Source organism: Oryctolagus cuniculus, chromosome X (genome assembly GCF_964237555.1).
Source record: "Oryctolagus cuniculus chromosome X, mOryCun1.1, whole genome shotgun sequence".
Taxonomy (NCBI): domain Eukaryota; kingdom Metazoa; phylum Chordata; class Mammalia; order Lagomorpha; family Leporidae; genus Oryctolagus; species Oryctolagus cuniculus.
In genome coordinates this window covers 22835935-22856082 of record NC_091453.1, presented here as the reverse complement: position 1 = coordinate 22856082, position 20148 = coordinate 22835935, and the positions used below count along the sequence as shown (strand labels likewise).

Genomic DNA, 20148 nt, shown 5'->3' with positions numbered 1-20148 from the left:
TCTGCTCTACTTGCTAGAGTTGCCACAGGTTCTTACAAGTCCTATCAATCAGGCAAACTGAATCCGGGTCCTCTCTTCGCCATGTTGTGAGGAGGTTTTTAGGCGCTGATGCGTGCCTGTGTTCGGTGCCCTGCAGCGCATGCTCTGCTCTGCCTGCAGGTGCTTACAAAACCTAGCAATCAGGCAAACCGAATCCAAGCCTTCTCATTGCCATATTGTGGGGAAACTTACTGGTGTTGATTCGTGCCTATCTTCGGTGACCTGCAGCTCATACTCTGGTCGAGCTGCCTGCTGGTGCTTACCGCCTTACTAATCAGGCAGACCGAATCCAAGCTCTCTCATTGCCATGTTGTGGGGTGACTTATTGGTGTTGATAACGTGCCTGTCTTCGGTGACCTGCGGCGCATAAGCTGCTAGCCGCCCGCAGGTGCTCATCGCCTCACTAATCAGGCAGACCGAATCCAAGCCTTCTCATTGCAGTATTGTGGGGAGGCCTTTCTATTTCTCTATCTCCGGGCATTCCTATTTCTCCCATTTTACTTCTGTCTGCCAACATTCCTATTTCTCTCATTTTACTTCCAAACTTCTGTTTCTCTTATCCCTGCGGCTTCCCGGCGCCCGCCCCGAGGCTGCTTCTCGGCGGCTTTCCGGCTCTGAGCCGCTTCAGCCCGCGCCTCTCTCATCTGCGCGGCTTCGCGGATTGCGCGGCTTGGCTTCGCGCGCTCCGCGGTCTCCACGCCCTTCGCGTATGCACCACGGCCTCGCGCCAGCCCCGTTCCCTATCTATTCACGCCCCCTGGCAGCGGCTTCCGCGAGTCACACAGCGTAGCTTACGTCTCCGCCACTAGCATTCAATCCAAGTTCCCTGGGCTAACCTGGCGAATTCAACCCAGCTCACGTCTCCGCCCCACGATTTGGCTTCCCGTCCTTTGCTCCCCGGGCTAATCAGACGGATCCCAACCGGGCTTACGTTTCCGCTTCTGGTTTTAACTTTTCGCCCCCTATTCCCGGGCTAACTTGAGAATCCCAAAGTGGCTTTCGTTTCCGCCTCGGCCTGCCCCCCGCGGCTTCAATTTCCCTAACATTTTTCTCTACCCGGTATGTTTCCCCAAGCTTTCCTCCAACAATACTCCTCCCTCATTTCTCCTGGCCTCTCCCCACAGTCCGCATCCGAGTCTGTTTGTTCTAGCTTTCACTTTCGCTTTCGACCTTAGAGATTTCTCCCAGCTTCCCCCCGTAGTCCGTATCCGAGTCTATGCCTAGGCTTTCAATAGCTTCTTCCGGCACCTTTTTCGTCCGGCTTTTCCCTAGGCTGTTTGCTAGTCTCTCTCTCTGATATTTTCCACTTCTTCCCGTTTCTTCCCTCCTAAGTTTCCTATCCGTCCTAGGTTTCCTATCCATCCTAGGTTTCCTATCCGTCCTAGGTTTCCTATCCGAGTCACGGCACCATTATGTCGCTCCCCGTCTTCATGGGGGAACGACACTAAACCCTGCCTAGGCTTCATATCCGAGTCACGGCACCATTATGTCGCTCCCCCTCTTCGTGGAGGAACGACACAGGACCCTGCGCTGTTCTTTCATCTGCTCGGCCCTTCCCAGGTTTGCTGCTGGTTCTTCCCAGGTTGGCTACTGTCCCTTCCACCTCCGTGGAAGGGCGGTTCCCCCTGCCACATTCCCCACTTCCGCAGGAGAGCGGCACACCGCCAGCCGGCTCTCTGGGGGCTGCACAGGTGTTCCCCTTAGATGTTCCTCTTAGATGTTCCTGGTGCATGCCGTCTCTCTCCTCCTTTATAGTCCTCCTCTGCCAATCCCAACTCGGCTGCCCACATGCCGAGTACGCTGCTCTCCTCCAATCAGGAGCAAGTCCTACAGTTTATTGGTTGAACTGGAGGCAGCTGCGTAGAAGCTGTTTTCTTCTCTCCCAGCGCCATATTGTGGGAGAGCAGATACACAGAATAAGTCTTAATTCCAGTAACTTAGTCTAGTCCGGGTTGCTCCCCACACCCCTGCATTATATTTATTTCTCTGTCCCTCAAATATCAGGCTTTTATGAGCTCTTTGGTATTCCCTAGAACATTAAGTACCTGCCTCTAGTTATTTTCTTCCCCAAAGGAATTAGGGGAAGTGAAAAATAATAATAAATGTAAGAAGTTACACAAATTTTTCATTGGCAGTAAGAGTGTTACCATCACTTGGCAAATTGGAGTTGTGAAAAGCAGCCATGAAGATGAGTTAAAGCCAGATGTTCTAGGTTCAGGTCCCAGCTCAACTTTTTGCTAGTAGCCCAATCTTAATTTCTAAGTGTTTCAGATCCATGATCCATGATCCATAATTGACAACAACATTTTCTTTATAGAATTTTAGTAAGAATGAATTGAAATAATTCTTGAATAGCATGTAGTATATTTGGAGATGTAGAAAAATGATTAAATATATTAAAATACTGGGGCCGGCACTGTGGCGTAGCTGGTAAAGCTGCTGCCTGCAGTGCTGGCATCTCATATGGGCGCCAGATCGACTCCTGGCTGCTCCACTTTCGATCCAGCTCTCTGCTCTGGAAAAGCAGTAGAAGACGGCCCAGGTCCTTGGGCCTCTGCACCCACATAGGAGACCTGGAGGAAGCTCCTGGCTCCTGGCTTTGGATCAGCCCAGCTCTGGCCATTGTGGCCATTTGGGAAGTGAACCAGTGGAAGAAGACCTCTTTCTCTTTTCTCTCTCCCTCTGCCTCTTTGTAACTCTGACTTTCAAGTAAAATAAATAAATCTTTAAAAAATAATAAACATATTAAAATAAGATTATCATTCAGGAACACTGAACAGATGAGATGGGATGGAAAAAATTGCACAACATTTGCAAGGATACACTCTACATTTTTATGATTAAGATCACTGCGAGTTGTGTAGTAAAACTCAAGTCAGAAAATAAACATATATGCCTGCAATTTGACATTTGTGTTAAATGTAAAAAAATCTATATTTTAATTCTGGGTATATATTCTACTTTATATAAGCCATTTAAAGATTTAAAAATAGATTTTTAGATGGCTGCATATGCATAATGTATTTTGCATTTTAAAAGTTCACTTAATTAACATTTGACAATGAACTTATTTTCATTGTAAAATATGTCATGTGGATGATTTAAATACATTTACGTATTGATTTTTAAATTTCATTAACTTCACTTGGTTCAACAATACTCTATCTTACCTGTTTACAGTGGAAATTGATACAAGCTTGATGACCAGCTCTGCCAAGTGCAGCAGGACAAAAGTAAACAGTTAGCTTTTTGTTGGAGTGAGGAGGTAAAGTCACCTGTGCAAATTCAGAAAAAAAGCAAAAGAGAAACAAAAATAAACACTTTGGTTTGAGGCAGAATCCTTTAGTGCTAGATCTATGCATGAGTGATGTTTGTGTGATGAAAATGTCATCTTGAACACATTATTTGTTCTCAGTATTCCTGCTTCATGAGTATTGGTGAGAGAATCCATGGTAAACAAGGTTTAGTGATGCTCATCACATGTTTCCTCCCTAACAAGGACTACATGGCATCACTGCATAAAAGAAAGTCATGATTAATGTTTAAAGCTGTGTTAGCACCCCTAATAACAGACATTCATTTTATTTAAGAACCCATAGTTTAATGCCCATTTCATGGTGTATGTTAAACCAACAGAGACTTAACTTGTAGCTGTGGCAATGTTAAACCAAATGAACTGCTTCTACGCCTAGATATAAGACATGCTTCTTGGCTATGCAATGAAATTTTCCTCTTTGTCTAAGAATATGTTCATTCTAGGTATGACTTGGAGTAAGTTGAGTTATGTACATTATTATATTGAATTACCTCTTTACAGGTTGTGAAAGAAGTCAATGACTCCATCACAATATAGTAAGGGCTTCAGATTTTTTTTTTAAAGATTTCCTTATTTATTTGAGAGGTAGAGTTACAAAGAGAGGGAGAGGCCCTGGCTCCTGGGTTTGGATCGGCACAACTCTGGCTGTTGCAGCCATTTGGGGAGTGAATTAGTGGATCAAAGACTTCTCTCTCTCTGCCTCTGCTTCTGCCTCTCTGTAACTCTGACTTTCAAATAAAAAAATACATCTTAAAAAAAAAAGAATTATAGGATGAATTATAGGTGTCCAAAAGCAAGCCAATTATTGTCTGCTAATACTTTTTGCCAGATAACTCTTTTTTTTTAAACAGGCAGAGTTAGACAGTGAGAGAGAGAGACAGAGAGAAAGGTCTTCCTTCTGTTGGTTCACCCCCAAAATGGCCACTACGGCCGGCGCGCTACACCAATCCGAAGCCAGGAGCCAGGTGCTTCCTCCTGGTCTCTCATGCGGGTGCAGGGCCCAAGCACTTGGGCCATCCTCCACTGCCTTCATGGGCCTCAGCAGAGAGCTGGACTGGAAGAGCAACCAGGACAGAATCTGGTGCCCCAACCGGGACTAGAATCCAGGGTGCCAGCACTGCAGGCAGAGGATTAGCCTAGTGAGCCAGCGTGCTGGCTGCCAGATAACTCTTGAAGTGACAAACTTGCAGCTTAACAGTTTCATTCAGTCTTTGCAGAATATAGCACTTTGTGCTGAATAAACTCTGATTATGAAATGCAAATGTAAATTTAATTCTATATGGAGAACAGTATTATTTCAGCATTATATATGTGTGATTTATCTATAGCAAATATTGTAATCTCAGACTAGCTTCCTCTTTGTTATTTCAAGTGTTCCAGGCTAATAAGCTAATATATAAGAAAACTTAAAAATAATTCATGGAAATACACATTATGAAAAAAAAAATATGGGGCTGGTGCTGTGGCATAGTGGGTAAAGCTGCCACCTGTAGTGCCGGCATCCCATAAGGGCACCAGTTTGAGTCATGGCTGTTCTACTTCCAATTCCGCTCTCTGCTCTGGCCTGGGAAAGCAGTGGAATATGGTCCAGGCCTTTGGGCCCCTGTGCCCACATGGGAGACCTGGGAGACGCTCCTGGTTCCTGGCTTTGGCTCAGCTCTGGCCCTGGCAGCCAGATGGGGAGTGAACCAGCTGAAGGAAGACTTCTCTCTGTCTCTCTGTCTCTGCCTCTGTGTAACTGTACCTTTCAAATAAATAAATAAATATAAAAAAACACAAAAAGACTATGCATGGATTTCAAAAATTTTTTGAACCAAATTAAAAATATTTTAATTAAAGTTTTGACACACTTTTTAAAGTACTTTTGCATACTTTAGGAGTGTGAGGATATTAGATTTAGCCAAACATAAAATAAAAATAAGGAAATAGTATTTTATATATTCTTTCAACCTAGAAACTACGAAAAAGTTTATTCTCTCTACAGAGATATACAAGAATATATTATTTCTAGATAGATATCTTTCCCTAACTTTATATATATATCTTTATATATATTATTTCTAGATAGAAATATTTTTCCTTATATATATAAAGAGACAGAGAAAGAAAGATCACCACTTTATCTATGTACCACAGAGAAGGAATAAAACTGTTTCACTGGAAAGATATTATATATATGACATATATAACATATTTTATTAACTTGGATTTTAATTTTAGATCTCCTACTACTAATCACACAGTTTAAATATTTTACCTTTCCTGGCCTCAAATTTCTCTTTTTTTTTTCCTTTTTGACAGGCAGAGTGGACAGTGAGAGAGAGAGACAGAGAGAAAGGTCTTCCTTTTCCATTGGTTCACCCCCCAATGGCCGTTGCAGCCAGCGCACCATGCTGATCTGAAGCCAGGAGCCAGGTGCTTCTCCTGCTCTACCATGCAAGTGCAGGGCCCAAGGACTTGGGCCATCCTCCACTGCACTCCCTAGCCACAGCAGAGAGCTGGACTGGAAGAGGAGCAATCGGGACAGAATCCGGCCTCCCAACCAGAACTAGAAACCCGGAGTGCCGGTGCCACAGGCAGAGGATTAGCCTATTGAGCCATGGCACTGGCCCTCAAATTCCTCTTCTATATGCATTTGGATGAAGTGTGTGAAAAAGATTCAAGTAGTGGAGTCCATTAAGTAGTAATTCAATTAAAATTATTTCTACCTAAAACTCACCGAAATTCATTAAAGACTGTATCTCCCATGGTTTCAAGGACAGAATGGTAAACATCCTTGGTAGGAATTTAAACGTAACTACTGGTTTAGTATAATGGGATATATTTAATATGCTTAATACGGGATCATTTTGCAACTTAAAAGTATTACGTAACAAGCAAGTATGATGATAGACAATTTCAATGAGTTTGCACAAAATCCTAGTTCAAGAGGGAAAGATTATCATGAAACAGTTGAGGAAACTTGAATTCAGGTGGATACTAAATAATGTAAGTAAATAATATGATTTTATGAAAAATTTGTTAAGCAATCATTAAATGGCAAATAGTAAAAGCCATTTATTTGAATTTAAATAAATTTATTTAAATACCATGTCTGCTAGCAGACTTCAAGCTGAAAATAATTTATGATAATTATCATCTTGAAGTTTACCAAAAAATATCTGGTTTCATATTCACTATAAATAATTGGTGTGCTATGCTTTGGAAACACAGATGGCCATGATACGTTTAGGATTTTGCTTTGTAACTTGGAAGAAGAAGAAAAGTGATTTGGACCCATCAACTAACTGGGCTTTGCCACACGCCAGGAATGAGAAAATGGGGCAGAGAAAGGAGCAGAAAGGAACACTGCTCTGTTTGGAAGTATACGTGGTGGGAGAGGCTAGAACTCAGGAAGGACTAGAGTAGAACTGGTCTCTTGGAACTTTAGAAATATATAAAAACTGTGGACTCAAAATCATATTAATAGGAAATTATTACAAAAACCAATGGTGGGCCGGCACCGCGGCTCACTAGGCTAATCCTCCACCTAGCGGCGCCGGCACACCAGGTTCTAGTACTGGTTGGGGCGCCGGATTCTGTCCCGGTTGCCCCTCTTCCAGTCCAGCTCTCTGCTGTGGCCTGGGAAGGCAGTGAAGGATGGCCCAAGTGCTTGGGCCCTGCACCCCATGGGAGACCAGGAGAAGCACCTGGCTCCTGCTTTCGGATCAGCACGGTGCGCCAGCCGTGGCGGCCATTGGAGGGTGAACCAACGGCAAAAGGAAGACCTTTCTCTCTGTTTCTCTCTCTCACTATCCACTCTGCCTGTCAAAATAATAATAATAATAATAATAATGGTGGGGCCACTGCTGCAGCATAGTAGGTAAAGCCACTGCCTGCTGTGCCGGCATCCCATATGGGCACCGGTTCTAGTCCCGGCTGTTCCTCTTCCAGTCCAGCTCTCTGCTACGGCCTGGGAAAGCAGAAGATGGCCCAAGTACATGGACTCCTGCACCCATGTGGCAGATCAGGAAGAAACTTCTGGCTCCTGGCTTTGGATCAGCTCAGCTCCGGCCGTTGTGGCCATTTGGGGAGTGAACCAGCAGATGGAAGACTTCTTTCTCCGTCTCTTCCTCTCACTGTCTGTAACTCTACCTCTCAAGGAAATAAATAAAATATTAAAAAAAAACCAATGGCTAAACTGGTCATATATAAAACAGAATTTATCTAGAATTCAGTCATAACAAATATGACTCTAGCATATATATATTCAAAAGTTGTATTAATATAACATTTTAATGATAAATTAAAATTGAAGGAGAAGTATATAAAAGAGAAAATCTATTTTTAAATTTTAGGAATTTGAAAGCTTATGAATATTTAAAATAATAATGCTCTACCAGTGTCTCCAAATCAGAATTGGAAAATTCTATGGTACAGGGCATTTCACGGCTTTCTGAATGTACTTACTGATGAACTTTCATTAATATCCAGGATAAAATTTCTAGGATTACTGTTTGTTGCATGCAATTCTAAAGTTTCATATGTAGGATTTTCTAAGGGAATGATCTGAGTGACATACCTGGGAAGAAAAAGAAATGTGGTAAGTTGGTGGCACTCATATATTTGTTCAATGATAATTCCATGGAGTTAGTAACCATTATGGGTTGAATTATATCCTTACAAAAGACATGTTGACACATAATAATTGGATATATTTGTGGGTACAATGTAATTTTTGATTCATGTATACATTGTATAATGATCAAATGTCATTCAGAAGTAAATATTGCAAAGTTATTAAAAATAACAATGCTGTCCACCTATTATCTATGTCAACTAGTCAAAATGTCTAATAATGTTATATAACACTACATACAAAAAGTTAAGCTGAAACTTTAAATCTGAATATCTCCAGTATGTGATATTATTTGTTATCTGGAATACACGTAAGTAGTTAAGATAAATTCACAGTGGCATACGCTGGCACATAATCCAATACAATCTGTAATCCTTAGAAAAAGACTGTATGGGGGCTGGCGCTGTGGCGTAGCAGGTAAAGCTGCAACCTGCAATGCTGGCATCCCATATGGGCACTGGTTTGAGTCCTGGCTGCTCCACTTCTGATCCTGCTCTCTGTTAAGGCCTGGGAAAGTAGTAGATGCTGTTCCAAGTTCTTGGGTCCCTGCACCTGCGTGGGAGACCTAGAGGAAACTCTTGGTCCCTGGCATCAGATAGGCAGGCCCAGCTCCAGTTGTTGTGGTCATTTGGGGAGTGAACCAGCAAATAGAAGACCTCTGTCTCCCTCTCTCTGTAACTTTGTTTCTCAAATAAATAAAATATTTCAAAAAAAAAAAGAAATAAATAAAAAGAGCATGTGAAGACAAATAAAATAATGGAAGTCCAGACTGGAGTGATGTATCTTCACGTCAAGGATTACTGGTAACCCCCAGATGCTAAAGGAAGCTAAGATGATTTTCCTTTACAGGTTTCAACAAAAGAACAGCCCAGTTTGCAACTTGATTTTGGACTTCTAGCCTCCAGGGACATTAGTCAATACATTTATTTATTTTTAAAGATTCATTTATTTATTTGAAAGGCAGAGTTACAGGGAGAGATGAAGAGACAGAGACAGAGAGAGAGAGAGAGAGAGAGAGACCTTCCATCCACTTCCATCCACTGGTTCACTCCCCAAAGGGCTGCAATGGCTGGGGCTGAACTGGGCCAAAGCCAGGAGCCAGGAGCTTCTTCTGGATCTCCAACATGGGTGCAGGGCCCCAAGCACTTGGGCCATTTTATGCTGTTTTCCCAGGCACATTAGCAGTGAGCTGGATCAGAAGTGGAGCAGAATGCAGGCCCCAGTCAAAAAATTTATGTTGTCCTAAGCCACCTAGTTTATAGTATTTGATATGACAACCTTAGGAAACTGATATAATGAAATTTATAAGTTGCAATATAAAAATAATCATGTAAGAAACCAATGACATTGTGCTAAATTAAATAATCTTGATTTTCTATTTTATTTTTTTAAAGATGTATTTATTTATTTGAAAGTCAGAGTTACACAGAGAGAGGAGAGGCAGAGAGAGAGAGAGAGAGAGAGAGGTCTTCCATACAATGGTTCACTCCCCAATTGGCCGCAAAGGCCGGAGCTGTGCCGATGTGAAGCCAGGAGCCCGGAGCTTCTTCTGGGTCTCCTGTGTGGGTGCAGGGGCCCAAGGACTTGGGCCATCTTCTACTGCTTTCCCAGGCCATAGCAGAGAGCTGGATCAGAGGAGGAGCAGCCGGGACTAGAACTGGCGCCCATATGGGATGCCTGTGCTTCAGGCCAGGGCATTAACCCGCTGAGCCACAGTGCCGGACCCTCTATTTTATTTTTGAAATGAAATGTCATTCCATATTGGATGTTGAAATGTATTCCAGCTTTAGGAGCAATATTTACCCATTATTTTGTAACTGCTAAATGCAGTCAAAAAAGCTAATATACACTAGGAGAAATAATAAAGTAATAAATTCATGAAGTTTCCATCCATGTCATTAACAAGAGCCAAACTGATGAAGAGGAAATGCCAAGGGAAATATGGCTGCTATTTATGCTTAAAGCAAAGAATAATCAACAAGACTTCATAATTCTCCATCAATCATAATTTCTAATGAGTTTTGACATATAGGATCCAAATTGTCACCTTGCATTATCTGTCTGTAACATTGAAGCATAACATCATAATGTAACAATTTTATTTATGTACAATTTTTCTTGGCTCATTTTTCACTATCTTTGGCTTGTAATTCAAAATAATTAAGATGAACATATTTAGATATCAAATCGGTAATAAAAATAATGGAATCTACACCAGATGTGGATACTAATTTTTGTAATACCATGGTCCTATGATGGAGAAAGTTAGCAATATGTACCGAGTGGAGTTCAGTTCATTAATTCAAATGAGGAAACATTTTCTTGATTATTTTACAAAATATGTGTATATTGTAATTTACTCTAGAATAGAGAAAGCATTATATATTAGTCATATATAATTTTATATAGCAAATTTAACAACTCTGTAAATCATAAATTTGTTGTTTTATTGGGTAGATATGAAAAGAAGTTCAATGAAAATAACCAAAATATCATTAGTTATAATAAATTAAATGCAATAAAATTATCACTGGCTACCTATAACTTTTAGGTATTAACTATGTATGTTTTGCATAAAGCCAGTTTCTTGAGTTTTTGCATAAGTAATACCACAGAAAATTATGAGTAACATATTCTCAGACAAGAAGATCGTGCTTCTATAAGAAAAAAATTGAGAGGTTGGTGCTGTGGTGCAGCAGGTTAAAGCCCAAATTATGGTTTTCTTGCAGCACTGGCATTCCATATGGGCACCAGTTCAAGTCCTGGCTGCTCCACTTCCGATCCAGCTCTTTGCTAATGTGCCTGGGAGGCAGTGGAGGATGGCCCATGTTCTTGGGTACCTGCACCGACGTGGGAGACCGGAGGAAACTCCTGGCTCCTGGCTTCTGATCAGCTCAGCTCCAGTTGTTGCTGCCAGTTGGGGAGTGAACCAGCAGATGGAAGACCTCTCTCTCTCTCTCTCTGCCTCTCCTTCTCTCTCTGTGTAACTCTGACTTTCAAATAAATAAAATAAATCTTAAAAAAAAGAAAAAACTGAAATATTGAGAAGCACCAGCATCCCATATGGGTGCTGGTTTGTGTCCCGGCTGCTCCTCTTTTGATCCAGCTCCCTGCTGATGGCCTGGGAAAGCAGTAGAAGACAGCCCAAGTGTTTGGGCCTTGCATATGTGTGGGGGACCCAAAAGAACTCCTGACTCCTGGCTCCAGCATTTATGGCCATTTGGGGAATGAACCAACAGGTGGAAGATTCTCTCTTTGTCTATCCCTTTCTCTGTAACACGTAACACTGCCTCGCAAATAAACAAATAAATCTTTTTTAAAAAATGAATTTCATTGCAAAAGATTAATAACAATTGATGACATTTGAAACAGGGAAAGATACAGCAAGGCAGAAAACTATATACAACCTGTGATTGCCAGTGGACTAAGGAGAAAAAGAAACTAAAGAGGTGGTTGATTCATTGTGCATAGAAAAAAATCAATTAAATCTACTAGACATTTTCTTTAATTGCCAATTTTGTAAATAATGAAAGATGAATATTGCAATTTGTAAATTCATGTGCTAAATATTACCGATGTACATATAATTTAGGGCCAGCATTAAATTTATGTATTTAACATGCTACTACCTTCCCTTTTGTCCTCATCCAAGTATTTCTTCATAGACATGATAAATTTTTTCCATCAAAAGTGTTCCAAATTAGTTAATATATAATAGCAAAAAATAATATTACCATCTGGACAATGTAAAACAAAACAAAACAAAAGGTAATTTTAATGTGAACCGAGTAGTAGAACCTTAAAAACCAAAAGGGAATGTGAGAACTGTGCTGTCTGTCCAGCTTCTTGTGAGTTTTAAGCCCTTTCAAAAACAAAGTGACATTTTTAGAAAGTTTATGCAGAATCCAGGTGATGACAAAATATTATGAACCTAAGAAGAATGCTCTTACTCTAAAATGCACAAGGCAAGAGATGCTTCTATTGTGTAAAAGTTCCTGGGATTACTGAATTAATTTAACTTCATTTTTATCAAATATTTGTTAAGTGACTACTATCTATCACCCTGAGACCAATTAAAAACAATTCAGAAGTCAAACCATAGATGATAGCAAGGTTGTCTCTGACTTAGAAGTGCAAATGCCTAGTCCTATTTAGTCCACTCTTTTCTACCTACATTTAATACAAGGCTGGGAACTACTAGATATGTTTCTCCAACCTGGATGTTTCTACTGCACTCTAGGATTTTTATCAAACATCTTATCATTCACATGTCCTATAGGTACCTCAAATGTGCAGGCCCAAAAGACACCTGTTCTTTGGGTAGTCTTTTCTGTCTCAATTAATGTTAACTACTTTTTTCTAGTTGCTTAGGCTGATAACCTTGGTGTCATCTAGACCCTTCTGTTTTTCTTATATCTCACATATTATGAGGTAGTAAAGTGTATACGTTCTACTTCAAAAATAAACCACTTGGGCACTTCTCATTGTCAACACTCTGGTCCAAGCTGCTATCACTTCGGTTCTGAATTAGTGTAATGACCCTCAGGGGTGGGGAACGTTTTTTTCTGCTGAGTTCATTTGGCTATTTCTAACAACATCCACAGGTCACACAAAGTTATCAACTTAAAATTAGCCTGCTATAGATTTATTGCATTTTGAATCCTTGTTGTGGTTGCTTGGCAAGTACAGACCATCCTGGGCTGGATACTCCCTGCTACTGCTACCTGATCTTTCCTATCATGTTCAGATGTCAATTCCAAATAGATCATGAAATATTTTTATTTTTTTCTAGAAATGGTATAGAAGATCTTAATGACCTTGGAATATGAGAAAGTGGTCAAGACAAAGATATTAATCAAATAAACTACATTAGAATTAAGTATTTATTTACATTTAAAAACCTCACTAAGAAATTGAAGAAAGAACCTACAGTCTTAGAGAAAGTATTTGTAATATATGATTCACAATGATTTGTTCCCCAAATAAATAAAGCTCTTTCAGTTAGTCAACAGAGACAAACCAATAGAGAAATGTTCAAAAGATGTGAACAGAGATTTTAAAAAAGCTATATTAAAATGACATTTAAACATATAATAAAGTACTCAGCCCCATGAGCATGAGGAACATGTAAATTCATGATACAATGAGCTAGTACTTCACAAACACTGGAATGGTTAGAATTATTATAATATCTATGTTCTTGAGAATGTGAAGTAACTACAATTCATAGATGGCTATTGGGAGTATAAATAGGTACGAGCCGTTTATAAGTCTTTATGACTATCTACTAAACTTGAATAAATATTTACTACATTCAACTGATACTGCATTCCCATATACACAGACAATAGCAATCAGCACAACTGGGCAACAGAAGACTTATATTTGTTGTTATGAACAATATTTTCCATTATATATAAAACATAGAAATAATCCAAAAGTTCATCAATAACAAAGAAAAAGCTATACTGCTTTCAGCAATGAAAAACGACACATAGAACAACACGAATGGGTTAGTAAGATTCACCTATGATGTGAAGATTTCTAACATTGTAGCTTCACACTTGAACATGAGCAAACAAACATCTTAGAAAGTTTCTAATAGGAAAGATATCAAAACATACACATAAAAACGAAAACCATGGCCTTTTAAAATGACCATTAGAAGCATAAGGGCTATGAGGGAAAAGTATTAAGGCATGAAATAAGAATGTAATGTTATATTGAAAGAACCTAAACCAGAAAACAATAAATATCTGAAGAACAACAGTAATAGCAAAATGCTCTTGGATTTTGATAGCTGACATGAAAACTCAATAGAAGGTTTGCCTGAATGCAAAATGACAAGTATTATGAGACAAGGTAAAAAAAACTTTTAAAATTAGTTCCAGTTTTTAAATCCAAAATGTAAATGTACAGAGAAGGGAGAAAGTAGATGGATGGCATCATTCTTGAAACTGAACAATAGGGCAACTACAGCTTAAAATAATTAATTATAAATTTGAAAATAACTGGAGAAGAGTTTGACTATTCCCAAAATATAGAAATGATAGTATCTGAGGAGCTAGAAATGTTAATTACCCTGCTTTGATCATTACACATTGTTTATTTGTATCAAATTACAACACTGTATCCCATAAAATAAGTATAACTATTATATGTCAATTTTAAATGGAAAGAAATGGCTAGCACTTTTTATTGGAATAATAAAAAGGTGATGATAAACAGGTGGAGGCGAAAATTTTCATGTACCAGTCTTATATTTATTAAAATCTTAATATGTATAGTTTCTGATATTAGTATATTTTAAAATAAGAGCAAATATATAAAACTAGATGTAAGTTTTCATATAACTTGTTGAAGCAGACACTGCTGGTGTTCCATCCAATTCCCCTAGAAGATGTTTCACCAGCTCTCTGCTCCCAACTCCCACCTTCTGCATGCTTGCTGTTCATCTCCTATCTGAGATATTTAGATGATTGTCCTTGGGTCCTGGAGCTTCTTCAATACTACAGATAGCAGATATTCTTCTGAGTTTATGCCTTATCCCTAGGAAACTTATAGTGATTAGCTTGAGAGCTCCAAAGTCCACAGTATGGTGACTTTAGTTAATAATAGTATATGGTATATTTCAAGGTACTAAAAGAGAGGATTTTAAACGGTCTCATCATGAAGAAATAGAAAGTATGTGAAGTGATGGGTGTGCTAATCAGCCTGATTTGAGCATTCCACAATGTATGCATATATCCAAACATCACATTGTGTCCCATAAATATATATATGACTATTATTTGCCAATTAAAATTTTAAAATCAAATAGAAGAGGGATCAGACTGCAAGAATGAAACAAAAACAGCTCCCTTGCTTCAAGGCAGGGCAAACTCTGAGACAAAATTTTTCTGCAGAATCAGTCAGTCAGGGACTCTACCTGCGATCATGCTTGTGCTTAGTCTTCTCCCTTTCCTTAATTGGCCTCCCCATTCGCCTATTGATTTCTCTGGGATTACTTCCTTAATGAATTACTTGTAATTATGTTTAGCTCAAGATTTGGTACTGGTAGAATTCAACACTCTTTCTGGTGTGTTAAGGAAGAGAAATTAACTCAAAGGCACTGACTCACCCATTAGATCATCGACTATATAAGTAGGAACTGTGATTCACTTACCTATATTTACCAGTACCAAATTTAGTTCCAGACATGGAATAGGAACTCAAGCACCTAAATATGGTATGTTGTCTCAAGGGACCACAATATTAATGGAGTGTCCAAGTGCATGTTCACAGCTGCCTGTTGTGTGCCTTCTGCTTTGCCTTCACCAAATTTTTGCCAGGTTTCTCTTTCCTATCAGCCCCTGAACTTGCTAGTCCCCAAAGCCTAAACAAGCACAGATCCTAAAAAAGAAACATGCCCCTCCATTCATAACTTCCTGAGATGACATTGACCACAGTGAGACCCTGTTCCCGTTAGATGGACACCACTGGTAATTTTCTCTTGTTTGTATAGATTTATCCCCAAAGATTATGTTTATATCTGCTTGCCCCTCCTCTAATATGTAAAAGAGAAAAGCTTTTTCCCATTTGATTCTGTGACCCTTACAGATTTCCGAGATGGGAAGCATTCCCCCTATTGCAAAGGTCCCTTTCCCAGTCTTAACAAAAATCCTTTTAAATAAAAGTTTTTCCTGGGCCGGCGCCGCGGCTCACTAGGCTAATCCTCCGCCTAGCGGCGCCGGCACACCGGGTTCTAGTCCCGGTCGGGGCGCCGGATTCTGTCCCGGTTGCCCCTCTTCCAGGCCAGCTCTCTGCTGTGGCCAGGGAGTGCAGTGGAGGATGGCCCAAGTGCTTGGGCCCTGCACCCCATGGGAGACCAGGAAAAGCACCTGGCTCCTGGCTCCTGCCATCGGATCAGCGCGGTGCGCCGGCCGCGGCGGCCATTGGAGGGTGAACCAACGGCAAAGGAAGACCTTTCTCTCTGTCTCTCTCTCTCACTGTCCACTCTGCCTGTCAAAAAAATAAAATAAAAAAAAAAAAAAAGTTTTTCCTTATTAAATTCTGATTGGTTTCTTTTTGACAATTTTTCACAGTGTAGTTTACCTATCAGACCTTCCCTGGAAAATAAAATCAATTGCTGGAAATGTGTATATAATTCTTGTTTTAAAAGATTAAATGCATTTTTAACAAGGCTACTGCAGGTTTACATTTTCTCCTGTATCAAATAATTTTATGTGTTAAACAGAACTTACTTTCCAAGGTCACACTTCACTTCTGGCATTGTGATTGGCGTTGGTAGTTTGATAATAAATTTCAATAAGTACCAGAATTCTTCAGCCATTTCAGGCTGAAAAATCACACTGGTGGAGAGAAATAAACAACATCTTGTTAGTGGTTTTAGTCGATATGATAAAGTTGGCACAAAAATACCAAATTGGCAGAAATAGTTGATTACAAATGCAATATTTAACAACAATTCTGTGATGCATCCAAACTGGGTGCAGACAGGGCTTATGGCTTACATTTTTTAGCTTTAATTTCATCATTTATAAAATGGGAGGAATTAGTCTTACCTCTTAAAATGACTGTGCCATTTTAATGATTAGAGCAGGTGAAAAAATAATCATTTAAAAATTTAATTACAAATGATTGACAATAAAATATAATGCCACACTCAAATAATACCTTTCTTCTTTACAACCTGTACTTGCTGGACAGTACCACACAATATAGTTGGCATAATCTAGTGGGTTCAGTGTAATTTCCTTAGGTCCATTAAGGGCAATACTTGTTAATTTCACATCTATGTGAATATTTCTGTCTTTTGGATTAGTGATAGGTATTTCAATGCAAATGGTCTCCTAGAATTAGAAAAAAATATAATCAGCTTTTAGTATCAACATTGATTCATTGATCTATGGAGGCAAATGTAAAGAAAACCGTTACACTCATATGACCATTTAAATTACCTTTTTTCTTGATCCAATATTGACTATATCTTAAAGCCTTTAATCGCTTCTATATTTTCCTTGATTAGTTTTGGTAAATAATCAGAATTTTTTTCAATAGCAAATTCTACACAGAGATCTATGTAACTAAATGATAGAAAACTATTCACAGAATTAAGTTTAAAATGTATTTGTCACACTGTGAGTTTCATTTTCCAGTGTTTGCTTTAGCAGTAACTCAACAATGGCACTATGCCACAAAGTTTAGTAATTTTCTAGGCAACCTGACATACTTTATAATACTGTTATGATACTTAGCCCCCTAGGAAGTTTCCAAGACTCAAACAAATCAAAATCTAAAGGAAAGATATATGGCAGGATAACATATATTACCAGCCAGATATTCACTAGAAGTTTTGCCTGGGGCTTAAAACACAAAATTGAAATGAATCATTTTGGATTAAGACATTTTCTCTGGTCTACTGTGCAGATATTTTTCAAAGAAAACCAGTATCCATTCAAGAACATGCTACAGCTTTATCAAAATAAAAATGCTGGGATTTAAACCCCTGAATTTCAAAGTATTTTAACCATAAGCCAGAATGATTCATATTTATCACAGATATGAATGATTCATTTATATCACAGCAGCTGGGGAGCAAGGACTTGAACAAGGCATTTGTGATAACATGGGACTCAGGAATCCCAAACAGCAAATTCATCACTGTGTCAAATGTCTACCATTTATTCCACACTACTTCCTAAAATATAACCCAAGTTTTCATTCACTCATAGTTGGAAACCTGCACAAAAGACATTTAGATCTTGGTCTTAGAATGAATAAGATACTTAAATGTAGAAATGCTTTAGGTCTTGTCATCCAATATAAATTTTGAACACAACAACTTTTTTTAAAAAAATGACTTCAAAGTTACTATTTTCCCAGAGAACTACAACTAACCAAACAGGAGCATGCTCTCATGTTATAAAGTGATTATGACATTCTATGGTTAATTGGAGCTTAATAGTAGGAAATGGGGTTGGCAGCTACAGGGCACTTAGGTCCCAGCTTGCCCTTGGCATTTTTGGCCACATACATGGCAAGGGTCAGTAACTGATCACTTCACTCTTAGCCAGTAGGTTTGGATACACCTTCAAAATATTTCACAGGAGCAGACTTCCAGACAGCCAATGAATGCTTTAAACTATCAGCATTGCAATTTCTTCAGAAACTTTGAAATCTGTTTCTGTGGAGTCTCACAAATAGCAATAGACTCAACAGGAATAATGCTTCATTATAGCCAAGAGCTCCAAGTTTCCATTCCCCTCTTCTGCATGAGGGTACACAAAAAGGTTCATAAAGAAATGAAATTAAAAGACAAGTTTATTTTATGCAAAAATTTTGAAATCTATGTGGTTCATAATATGTATTTCTCTGAACTTTTTGTATACTCTTCAGATTTCTAAAATAATAATTTTAACTGTATTGTAAAATTAATCTACAAATGTCTCTGTTTTGAATATTATTTTCATCCAGCTTTAAGTAAAGAAAAAATCTAAATTATACTCTTAAAATATTATATTTTGTTAATAATTTGCATTTTAAGTATCAGCTACCAAAATATTTCCAAAATAACTTAGACAGGCTTAATTTTATCTCAATAATTCCTAGGGCTATAAAATGAGATATTTTAAAAGTATCTCACACAGGGGCTGGGGTTGGGGCATAGCAGGTAAGGCTGCTACCTACAGCGCCAGCATCCCATATGGGCACCAGTTCAAGTCCCGGCTGCTTCTCTTCTGATCCAGCTCTCTGCTATGGCCTGGGAAAGCAGTAGAAGTCGACCTAAGTCCTTGGGCCCCTGAACCTGCATGGGAGATCCAGAAGAAGCTCCAGGCTCCTGGCTTTGGATCTGCCCAGCTCCAGCCATTGCAGCCATTTGGGAGTGAACTAGTGGATGGAAGTCCTTTCTCTCTGTCTCTTCTTCTGTCTGTAACTCTCTCAAATAAATAAATGAATCAATCTTTTAAAAACATATCTGATACATTCAGTAAGTTAAGGAGAAGAAATTTTTGGTACTCATAATTTTATGAAATGATCAAATATATTATATATATATTATTCTTGGAATACATCCCTGATGTCACCCATATAATTTCAGAAATGTATAATCATCTTAAGCAAGTAATATACAAAATAAACACATAAAGAAAGTCATGACTGCTAAAATGTTAATATCTTGCTGTCCAAGGTATTCTGTTATATTACCATTGCATTTTATGATAAATAATTCTTATTCTTTTATTTATTTATTTATTTGACAGGTAGAGTTACAGACAGTGAGAGAGAGAGACAGAGAGAAAGGTCTTCCTTCCGTTGGTTCACACCCCAGATGGCTGCAACGATCCAAAGCCAGGAGCCAGGAGCTCCTCCTGGTCTCCCATGTGGGTGCAGGAGCCCAAACACTTGGGCCATCCTCCACTGCCTTCCTGGGCCACAGCAGAGAGCTGGACTTGAAGAGGAGCAAGCGGGACTAGAACCCAGTGCCCATATGGGATGCCGGCACCGCAGGTGAAGGATTAACCAAGTGAGCCACAGTGTCGACCCCAGTAATTCTTATTCAATCACAATTACAAAACCAATTGAATTTCTGTGACTACTTTATCTATGAAGACTATGAAATATGTGGATAGTTTTTCTCTTGCCAAGGGTATATTCTGCCATTTTCATGAGTACTCTTTAAAGGTAATTTATGGTAAGAATTAAATATAAATCAGTTATGACTGAGCTTTTTGAAACAGAAGCAAAATTGTAGGGGCTGCATATGGAAAATTCTGAGGCTGTCTTTCACCTTCACATGACCATTTTTAAGATCAAAAATAGCATTCCTTTTAAGGTATTAAATATTTTTCTCTTGCTTATATATAAGAACAATGTTAGTCAACATAATGGCTGTTTAAAGAAATTGCTTCTGTTTCTCAAATACCTATGTAAAAGGCCTAAATTATGAACATTCAGTCCTGTGAAATATAAGATTTTAAAACAGGAACATTCACAAGATGCTGGAATGTACAATAATGAAAAAAATCAAATACTCATATAAGCATGAATTACTATTTTAAAATATGGACAAACAGATGTATTGAATTTTATAAATTATGAACCTTATCATAGGAATTTTTCATACGTATATATTAAATCTATGATGTTTTCAACATTAAAATATAATTTATAT

The 20148-nt window shown here is 38.8% G+C and overlaps 1 protein-coding gene across 1 annotated transcript in view; it reads right to left on the bottom strand.

Moving 5' to 3' along the window:
* Window positions 1-20148, bottom strand: part of CFAP47 (cilia and flagella associated protein 47) — a 369488-nt gene that overhangs the window by 74548 nt on the left and 274792 nt on the right. Inside the window, exons 52-55 of the mRNA XM_051827003.2 lie at window positions 16650-16825; window positions 16217-16324; window positions 7805-7916; window positions 3210-3314 (exon numbers count right to left, since the gene is read on the bottom strand). Coding sequence (XP_051682963.2) covers window positions 3210-3314; window positions 7805-7916; window positions 16217-16324; window positions 16650-16825 — 501 coding nt within the window. The remainder of the gene's footprint in view (window positions 1-3209; window positions 3315-7804; window positions 7917-16216; window positions 16325-16649; window positions 16826-20148) is intronic.